Source organism: Drosophila ananassae, chromosome XL (assembly GCF_017639315.1).
Source record: "Drosophila ananassae strain 14024-0371.13 chromosome XL, ASM1763931v2, whole genome shotgun sequence".
NCBI classification, from domain to species: Eukaryota; Metazoa; Arthropoda; class Insecta; order Diptera; family Drosophilidae; genus Drosophila; species Drosophila ananassae.
In genome coordinates this window covers 8711925-8722677 of record NC_057931.1, presented here as the reverse complement: position 1 = coordinate 8722677, position 10753 = coordinate 8711925, and the positions used below count along the sequence as shown (strand labels likewise).

Genomic DNA, 10753 nt, shown 5'->3' with positions numbered 1-10753 from the left:
TAAAAATAGTAAAAGGGTAGGTAGTGATGAGATTATTAATACAAAAATATTTAATAGACTAAAAACTAGAATAATTATATTTCTTTGCATATTTTTAGAGCAAGAAAATAATATTTAAGAAATCTATAAATTATTTTATATAAATTAATTTATAAAAAGGTTTTTTATGATATAGTTTTTGGAATAAAAAAATATGTAACTTCTATTTCTTTTTCAAAAATATTATATTTTTGATCAATATTTTATCTATTTTTGTATCAACTTTTAACCACTGTTCTTATTGTATTTCTAACCTTATTTGATCTATTTAGAGTCTAAGATTTAGACTCAGGTATTCTCTAACTGTTATTTGTAGATAACCCCCTAGATAGTAGATAAAGAAAAGAACTCTTGTTGAGAAGAATACATAGAATTATTTGTCAAAGATTACTTAATGGATTTGTTTTGTGTTTAAATAAAAGTACAATGTTTGACCGAAAATTATATATAATATTGTTAGTTTTTTGTGTCTACTTGGCTTGTTGTTATGGGGATCTCAGTGCCCACGATAATCCGGGTGACCCCAGATCCACAAAACTACTGCCAAGTGCCTGCCGAAATGGTTCCTCAGCTCCGGAGCTTCGCTTACCTTTTGTGGACATAATTGTGAATTATGAGTTCCCGATTTTTGTGCTTCGAGAACCGGAGGAGGATATACTGTTGCTGCTCCACGGACCGGAGATATTCCGCCTCCACGTGGCCGCCGGCGAGAGGCGTCTCTTGCCACTCGGGAAGCTGGCGGGACGGGCAAGGGGCAGTAGAGCCCTCGGCGCTAAGTTGGTTTCCTGGCGACACTTCCTTCTGCTGGCCATCGTTCTGGAGGATTCCTTGGAGGTTTACCAACTGCCCAGGGAGCTTCTTCTCTCCGAGGATCCGGCGAATCTGCTGGTCTATGATCCTCTTCAGGAATTCTCACTGCCTGGAGGTTTTCTTCAACTGCATCTGGTGAAAGCTAGCGCAGATCAAGTCCTTCTCCTGGTTGCCTCGAATCACACAAACATACAAAGCAAAGTGAGGTAAGAATGGATTCGTCTTCCTTTCAGGGGCTTTAAGAGGGGCATGAAGAAAAAATATTTCAAAAATGTAATAGCAAATTTTTGTTAAAAATTTTGAAGCAAATTGGTGGCAAATCAACCTACAAATCGTTTAAGGTATTTCTCTTGACAATCGAATGAGAATTGGCAGAGATATAGCCACCGATAGGGGTCCTAGAAGGAAATCCAGGATTCCGCAAGGGGTCCCATCAGAAAAAAATGAAAAAATTTCAAAAAATATTTTGTTCTCAGATTTTGATGCAGATTGATGGGGAATCGATATACAAATCGATTAAGGTACTCCGCTTGAGAATCGGATAGGAATTGGCAGAGATCTAGCCACCGATAGGGGTCCTAGATGGAAATCCAGGATTCCGCAAGGGGTCCCATCAGAAAAAATTGAAAAAATTTCAAAAAATATTTCCTTCTCAGGTTTTGATGCAGAATGGCGGGGGATCGATATACAAATCGATTAAGGTACTCCGCTTGAGAATCGGATGGGAATTGGCAGAGATATAGCCACCGATAGGGGTCCTAGAGAGATATAGCCACCGGTAGGGATCGGACATAGAAACTCAGTAGTTGGCAAGGGGTTTTTATCTTTTTTCCTTTGAAATTTTAGTAAAATAGTTTTACACATTTGATATATTCATTTTCCCTTTAAAATATGTACTTTCAGGACCTTCGAGTGGCTGGAAACGTACTTCAATCCCCTGGAGGAGATGACTCTGCCAGCCATTAGAGTCCTTCAAGTTGTGGGTCGTCAACCCATTTACTTTATCTTTGGACGATCCCTGAAAGGATCCCAATCAAAGGTGAGCTTAAAGTGATCTATATTGTGATACAGTGATATATAGTGATCTAAATTGAATACTTTAGCTAGTGCTCACTGTCTACGAGCTGGACAGGAGTAGCTTGCATCTGCAGAACCGGCAGGCTCTCACAGTTCAAGGACCAAATGTCCAGGCTGTGAGATTCCACAACCGGAACTGCCTTCTGGCCTGCACTTCCTCCGCATCCGATCCCTGCATATTTTTCCGCATGTTGGATGGCCAATTCGTGGTCTACCGGAAACACACCCGCCGGGATCTGCACTTCCGCCGGATAGCAGCCACCAAAAGAGGACAACTCCTGATCGGAGCCCGTTCCAATGGTGAGGTTTTGGTTTTCGGTTCGACTCGCCTGGATTGCTTCAGTGGATTCGTTGTGGCTGGACGGGAAGAGGAACTGGTGGAGCCAAATAGCATCCTAACCCATAGGAACACTCGGAATGAGACCTTTTTGCTGCTGGCTTACCGGAAATCCTCGAGCGCCGTCATCCGGACTTTGCAGTTGGACGGGGTGGAGGAGATGTCCTCGAATCAAGTGGGAGCCACATCCGATGAAGGTGAGAAGGCCGTGGGAGCTTCTCAGTAGATCTCTGTATATATCTCTCTCCGGTTTAGATCTCAGTGTAGTCCAACTCCATCGTCATGAGTTTGAAGAGTCCATCAATGGATTGCGTGGCCTGCTCCTCCGCCGTCGATCCTCCCTAGAAAAGATAAGAAATTTGGTTAAGTCCTTGGAACAAAATACAGGTATTAAGTTTGAAAAGCCTCTCCATCTCCTGGCCAATGGAAAAATAGATAGACTTCAGTTGGTGGGAAGACATCTACGGACTCCCAGCCAACTAAAACAGCGCCTGGAGGAGCTTCGTCACAGATTTCAAGGCAATCGACCGCGGAGGAACCCCAGATCCTTTGGCGCTGGGAATGATAATGATGGGCTCATGAAGATAAAAGGACAACGTTTACGAGTGGGTAACCTCATCTATCAGGGACAGTTACTACCAGGTAACATAAAAGATAATCCTTTAAAATTTCAAAACAAATAAAATTTGTCATCCGAAGGTTACACCTTGGACTCTAAAGACCCACCACTCTTGACCATCAGACAGGGTAAAGTTCTGACCAAGTCCTTGCACACAAATGAGCTGCTCACTCCCAAGGATAATAATGAAAACAAAACCCTTGATGAAATTCAATCACCCAACCATGAGTGTGTGGTTCGGCATCTTAAGGTTTCGAAAATAAATGGAGTGTCCTGGGACTCTTTCCTGGACTCGCTATTCCTGCGAAGTCGCGACACAAGACTCCAAGGACGTTTGGTCCTGCAGTCAAGGACACGAGTGTCCAGCTTACAGACCCGACTCCTCAATGGCCTGGTGGTGGATCAACTTTTCAATCTGCGAAGAGCTCAGGTGATCAGCTCCAATATCTTTATGTCCGCATTTTTTGCTCCCCGTTTGGAGGCCAAAAGTGTGAATGGTCTGGACTTTGCCAAGGATATTGTGTTTCGTGGAGACAATGATACTTGGATTAAAAGTGAGTATTGTAAAATATAATATATATAATATATTTTAATATATTGTTATATATTTTGCCTGTAGCCCCTGTCCGTATCGATCAGATGAGTGTTTCTGGCGAGTTTCAAGTCAAGAACCAGAAACCTCAAGCTCGTCAGTCAATCAACGATGTCCTGCAGCAATACTATACAGGAAGGATAACAATTCAAGGATCCTTGACTGTTAAAAACGTGTTGAAGGATACACAAAGTGCAGATATAATGATGGGCAATCAGTCACTAAGCAAAAGTGATCTAAATAGCCAGTATTTATTAAAAAATACACCTCAGGTAAGTCGTGACTTGAGAGTTTCATAATAAATTATATTTTTTTCAAATCCCCCTATAGAACTTAACCCTGTTGGCTTTTGGAAATGCCAAAGTCACAGTTCCCTCCTTGACAACCGATTATATAGAAGGACATCCGTTTGAAGAACATCTTTTGAGTGGCGGACAGGATATAGGCTCCCTTTCCCGAAATCACACTTTGCACTTAATATTCATGAATGCCACAGTCCAGGGTGATATTATTTGTAAGGATTATAGTTCCCGTTTGGCGGAGATCGCTAAGGATGCAGTTCCTCTTGGCCAGGAGACGAATATCACAGGATTCAAAGGATTCAGGGCTCCTCTGATTGTCCAGGACTTGGAAACTAATCAGATAAATGGAGTGCCTGTCTCCGATTTGGTTTTAAAAAACAATCCCAATCAGAACTTTAGGGGATTAAAGGTCTATAACCAGCTGGTTGTCACAGATGACCTTGAAGTGAAGAAGGATTTGAATGTCAGTCGCTTGAATGGCTTGCCTTTGGAGCAGCTTCTGGGCCATGATCTCAGCCTGCAGCGTTTGGAGCTCGGGGATACCCTGTTCTTGGAGAAACTACACTTCCGCCGGTTGAATGGCTTGCCTTTCGATGAACTGCTCTCCAAAATATCCGAAACGGAGGAGGATCAAAGCCTACTTCTTCACAAGCAACTGCTGATAGAAGGCAATGTCCGTTTCGAGAAGTCGCTCCAAGTAAAGGACATAAATGGCATTCCATGGGAGGATTACCTGAAGCGTCTGGTACGTTCTGATGTTAATTCGGAGCTGAAAGGACGAAAGACTTTCCTCTCCGATGTCCTACTCACAGACAATCTAAAAACACCCTCGATTAACAACTTTGATTTGAGTTCTCTTCTGGATAATACTCTACTAAGGACAACGCCCCAGGAGATCGGAGGTGCCTATAGTTTTGGGTCCTTGAAAGTCTCCAATTTGGATGTCAAGAGAGTCAACAATATAAGCCAACAAGAGTTCCTAGACTTGAGGAAGGATCAGGTTCTAAAAGGTGATCTGTACCTCAAGGAACTCTCTGTCAAAGGAAGTCTGAAATGTCCCGAAATGAGCAACCAACCAGATCTGAGTAATCTTCCAGAGCGTTTGGAGCAAGTGCGCCAGCTTCCCTGGAGGAATCTGTTCGTCACTGGGAATGCTCTCTGGCCAGAGAGTGACAATCAGGATCTGGAACAACTTGAGTATCTAAGAAAGCATGCTGTACGAAAGGATCTAAATCAGACTATCACTGGACATGTCCTTCTAAGAAAACCTTCCATAAAAGTATTACAAACTCAGGGGAATCTGTTACAGGATTTGGATTTCAAGTCCTTAAAAGAGGATGCTCTATTGCGTAGAACGGAGGACAATAGAACCCAAATAATAACAGCTCCTGTAGAGTTCCTTGGTCCCCTCAGGGCCCTATCTCTTTCCATCAAAACTAACCCGAACTTTGGCCAATTAAATGGCATAGACATTCCAAGACTCAATGCCTCTCTATACCGTCTGTCCAGTAACCAAAGTATAGCCGCCAATCTAAAATTTCTCAAGACCCCAAAGTTTGGAAATCTTCAACTCGAAGATCCACAAGTCAATGGAGTGGAGATCCAGGACATCTATCAGCAAAACAAAGGACTAACCTGGCCAGGGACAGCTCTTAAAAATCTCACAGTTCAAGGGGATCTGAAACTGGGAAGTGTGAATACCATGAGTTTGGAGTACTTCCTGGACAATCGCATAACCCTAAGAGGTCCTGCTTTGGAAGTATTTGGGAATTTGAATTTTGAAAACCTACAACTGGGAGAGAGGCCCCTCATCCGTTCCATAAATAATATTCCATTGGAGAATCTGGTACTACGAAATAGTAACAAAGTACAGACCATATCCGGGACAAAGACCTTCCATGGAGGACTGGAGTGGAATGGACCAGGACACGCCATGAACCTAAATGGCAAGGATCTGAGTGAGAGTTACAGGGAAAGTATCTTCAAGGATAGGGACTACAACATAGATAGTCTCGTACTAGAAAGAGCTCTGTTCCTGGGAGGAACTAATCAGAAAGCTAGAGTCTTAGAACCCCAAATAGAAGAAAGAAATCCTCTAGAGGAACTACAGGAGGTCCTGGCCATAAAAAATCAAACAACAAACCTTGATTTACTTTATCTGGATCACGATCTTCAGCCTCTCGAGGTCATTTGGATGAAGACTCCTTTGAAAGGATCTCCGGATTTGATTCTACCCTTACCTGAGGACACTAATCCTTGCCAGCGTCGGATGCTGCAGGCTCAACTGCTCTCCTCCCAGCAGAAGGTCCTCCTGGCCAATGTCAGTGTCTCGCATCGACTTTTAAGGATAAAGTCCGGCGACATCCGGGTCAAGGTCCAAAACCACTGTCCTGTGAGGCGATTGAGGAGCCGGATCAGTTTCTCCTGTCGCAATGAATCGCACATCCTGGGAATGCGGCAGCCAGTGGAGGTCATGGATCTGCTAAATCTCAAGGACCCGGATCCCGATGTATCCTTGCTTCTGTTGGGCACCGAGAAGGAGGTGCGTGTCCTGCGCCTGAATCGAAGAACTTGCCGGATCGAAGACTGGCAGTCGGTGACCCCGGCCGATGGTCGTCTCATGAAAGTCGTCAGCCTGCATGACGAGGACATCCTGCTCACCAGCGGCGTGAAGAGCCATCGCTCCGTCCTGGCCATTCATGTGAGGAGTCCCCTGGAGCAGCAGTTCCATCAGCTCCAGCTCATCCATGGGGGCTACGATCTGGCCGAGATTATGGAGGAGCAGCTCCTGGCCAGTTGCCAGGGTTGTCGGCACATTGCCATCTATAGACGTAATAGCTCCCGGGTCTTTGAGCCCCTCCAGCAGCTGAGTTTCCAGGAGCGGATTCAGCAGCTCACCCCCTTCTGGATCAACGATGTCCAGTATCTGTTGGTGATTACCCAGCCAGGAGCGGAGCACTTCTACCTGTTCACTTTCGGCCCAGTTGGCGGCTGGCAGCAGAAAACTTTTGGCTACAAGAAGAGGCACCAGTGGGCGTGGCCCCTGATCAAGGCGGGTGGGAAGCTAGTGGGCCAGGACATGGCCATAATGCTACTTTGTGGCCAAAACGAGAATGAGTGCAGTTTGGTGAAGGCCATCCTGCGATGATTGTTAGTTCTGTCTGGTTATTTTGTTAATTATTTTGTTAATTTTGTATTTAAATTAGTTGTTAGTTTGTTATCGCAGTATTACTAATGTTTATTTTTTGAAATAAATACGAATCAAACTCGAAATCAAACTCGAATTATGATTTTTTCCAATTTTATATTATTTTTAGAACCTCTTCTTATAAATGCAACAAAAAAAACACCTTAAAGCTACCAAATCTCTTGACAAATTTTAGACTGGCTTTGAGAATATCACAATTAGTTATCTTACTTGGCTAGAACCCCCCAAGACCCCCTTGATAGTACCCCCTTTTAGGTGGAAAAAGTCTTCCTGCTGACCATCAGGACATAGCCAGTAAAAACAAGGAAACCCAGTGCCCCCCAAACGGAACTATTCTGGTTACTGCCATCGCCGATCTTGGCCAGAATCCAGTCGACGTGACTGGCCACATCCTCGAAGCCACCGTCGAGACTCCTCAGTCCCAGGAGGCGATCCCTCTCCGTCAGAGTAGCTCCGGCATCCATGTACAGGGATGGAGCGCCTCCCGTGGCCTCCGTTTGGACGCAGATCCTCCTCGGCGATCCCGTATTGGGGCAGACGGTGTGTGTGGCATTCAGGGTCACCAGGTCATGGAGTTCCCGGATCTGGGAGTCGTAGCCCCAGCTGCTTATCTGGAGCAGCGACTGCGAAGCATCGGAGGAATCCAGGACAGAAGTCTCACCGGGCGAGGGCAGGCCCACGGGCTGGATGAGAGGATGATCCTGTGGGACGTCCTTCTCCAGCATCAGTATGGCCAGGGCCAGGTCCTGGGGCGGCTGGTAAATGTGAGTAACTCCCACAACCAATCCCTGTTCATTAGGAGCAAATCTTTGGGGATTTCCCAGCATTACCCGAAGCTCCGAAGGATGGTAGTAGTTTCTCTTCTTTTGACTAAAAAAAAAATAAAAAGGAGTTACTAATGTTAGTCTGTACTAAGTAGTAGTACTAACTCACCTGAAAATACAACTTCCAACGGTAAGGACCACGGAGGGAGCCACCAAAGCACCCGAGCAGATGTGCCCCTTGCCGAAGTAGAGCCGCTCCTGGGCCGCTAGTCTGATGGATGCCTGGTAGGGGGCGCTCATTTTCGTATTCCCGAATCCGTGATCGCCGGAGATAGCCTCCATTTCGGACAGGCTAATGCCACGCTGAGCGGCCAAATCGCGTTGAGTAAAAGCTGAAAAAAAAAAGAAAAAATATATATAGAAAAGCTGATAAAGATCAGTAATGGATTCCCCCTGGAAACAGTCAGTCTCCGAGTCACGGAGTGCAACAACCTTATCGCAATCAACACCTAACGGCGTGGTCAGAACCCCACGATCACCACCTAGCGATATCAGTTGCCATATTCCCCCATATAGTGCACAACCCCTGGATCCAGAATATATATTAACACCTGAAACTGATCAGGCCACCGCCTGTTCCCAACGTGATATTATAGATATGATAGCCAGTTCAGAATCCACGCCAAAAAAAAATAAATATAACTAGAAACTATAAGCAAATAATCCCCCAATCATGCCGGAAGTTCCAGTCGAGTGGCTAGAGTTTCCACCGATCACGCGATATATATACATATAACGCCAATTGGCCAATTGATCAATTGGGAGTGACGCACTTTTCGCGGCGACAAACAATTTGGATAATCTGGGGATTATAAATAATTCAGGAAAGTGTACAGTGGGACGGAAGAGTGAGATAGTGGACAGATTATTTATTAAATATTTTATAGGAATTTTTTCAAAAGGTAATATATATAAAAAAACTATTTATTAAAAACCTCATTTATCTAATATTTCCTTTTCAAATCTCTAAATTTTAAAGAAGGTCTTTCAAATAATATATTGTAATACTTATTTAAAAAAGTATTTAAAATAAATAAAACAGGTAACAAAAACAAATATATTTTATTCATTCAACCTCAATAATTTCAAAAAATTAATAACAAATGTAAACAAATGTTTAAACCAAAAATCAAACTCAAAGCCACAATCTTGAAGTTCAAATGCCAACCAACTTTTATCAAGCCAAGCATAAAAAAACAAAATATTGCCAATCTAATTTTAGAAATTTTAACACAAACAAATCTTTAAAAATACAAATTAAATCATTAAGAATTTAGCAATCAGTTGATCTTTCAAGGCCATTAAAAATCTCTTTAAACAGAATTTAACGACAACCTGGAGGTCATTGGTCAAGTCGTTAAATATTTCACTTACTCACGAGTAATTATAGAATTTTAAGAACCCACTTTAAGGGAGGTGTGAACTTTAAGTAATATACTTTCATAATAGTTACGGCTTTTTGGCTTACGTGATTTTTAAAAATTTGCCATTTCATTTTTGTTTTATAACTTTAAAGTACAAACTCAAGAGGGTAACCTGGGTTACAGGGAAAGGAAATTCTTAAATAACTTTTGTTGAGGGTTTTAATCTTTTCTTATTAAATTATTTAACAAATAAAATATAACTGTTATGTGAGGAGTTAATATATATTAGGTTTTGCATTTATTATTAATTATTATATTCATTTTAAAATTTAAAATATGAAAGTATTTTAGAAGTCCCTAGAAATGTAATATTTATGGAGCTTTTAAGAAATGAATACTACTTTATCCATATATTAATTCATAAATATGATATTTTTCCCTTAATCTTAAATATATAAATAATAAAAAATACTTACTTGTTTGCATTTCCGTGCAAAGAAAAGCAAAAATAAATATTTTAACAATTTTGCGCCAATGATCGTTGAGCTGCATTTTCTTTGATTTTTAACACAAAGTTCACAGTTAAAAAAATATGAAGCCCTAGGCAGATCCTTGTAAAATTTTTACTGTATATTCTTAGACAGATTTAAGATTTTTGTAAGTATTCTGTAGAGGGCTGAGTTTGACGTTCACCTGTCGTGAGCTCCGTCGAACGCTGAATGAAGAAATTGCGGCGCGAGCTTCTTTCCTAAATCGAACAAAACGCAAATTCGCAAAAAGCGTTCTTAGATAATTCCATAATTTTTGTTTTGGTTGAGTGAGTTTTGATTCCCGTCTCTGTGTTGTTGATAAAGCAATAGCAACATACGATCCAGTCTATATACATATAGAGAACCGAAGCCGAATCAAAATCGTATCCGATCGGTTCGAATCGAATCGAATCGAATAATAAACAAACATATAGCACACGCAGCTCAGTTGATAAGGAGACTTTCTCAGCCATCGATCTTCCATTTATTTATTTCATTCCTTGCTTGTTTATGGTTTATTTTTGTTTTTGTTTTTTACATTTGTTTATATGATTTTTCGATTACCTGGGAAATCGGGTTAATGTTGCCCTAATGGGCCTAGTCATCGTTAAGCATAAAAAGCCTCTATCGGGTTGAGGGCTTTATGGCTAAAATATTTTCTGGGAATACCTCACAATTTTGGTGCCAAGATAAGAATAGTTATTACAAAGAACTAAATACTGAGAGAAATTCTAAGTAAATATTTTAATAATTAATATAAATAAATGTAATACAACAATAGATTTCAAATATATAAGTTTTTAAATAAGATTTATTATCAGACCCTTTAAAGGCGCTTGAAAAATCCTGTATTTAATTTCTTTTAATTACTAAAATATTAAATAACTTATTATAAATTTTTCACAGTGTCCTTTATATATAAATCCAAATCTTTCCGATCAATCTAAACCGGACAGCAGATTGCATCGCAAAATAAATTCCTTCTTATAGATTAAAATCGTTTCTATACTTTCCGGTGCAGTTTGATTTCTGGCTTTTAGATTAGACCTGA

The 10753-nt window shown here is 41.5% G+C and overlaps 2 protein-coding genes across 2 annotated transcripts; one reads left to right on the top strand and one right to left on the bottom strand.

Annotated features, from left to right (window-relative positions):
- Window positions 1-376: 376 nt before the first annotated feature.
- On the top strand, window positions 377-7049 carry LOC6504737. The gene is made up of 7 exons (XM_001966259.4): window positions 377-1055; window positions 1753-1888; window positions 1953-2460; window positions 2519-2905; window positions 2963-3436; window positions 3502-3746; window positions 3805-7049. The coding sequence occupies exons 1-7, from the start codon at window positions 466-468 to the stop codon at window positions 6922-6924; spliced, it is 5460 nt and encodes a 1819-aa protein (XP_001966295.1). The 5' UTR covers window positions 377-465; the 3' UTR covers window positions 6925-7049.
- A 14-nt stretch (window positions 7050-7063) lies between these two features.
- LOC6504755 lies at window positions 7064-9913 on the bottom strand. The gene is made up of 3 exons (XM_001966258.4): window positions 9649-9913; window positions 7918-8140; window positions 7064-7854 (listed from the first exon to the last, which is right to left on the bottom strand). Exons 1-3 carry the CDS (start codon window positions 9722-9724, stop codon window positions 7236-7238), a joined length of 918 nt encoding a protein of 305 aa, XP_001966294.1. The 5' UTR covers window positions 9725-9913; the 3' UTR covers window positions 7064-7235.
- Window positions 9914-10753: the final 840 nt, after the last annotated feature.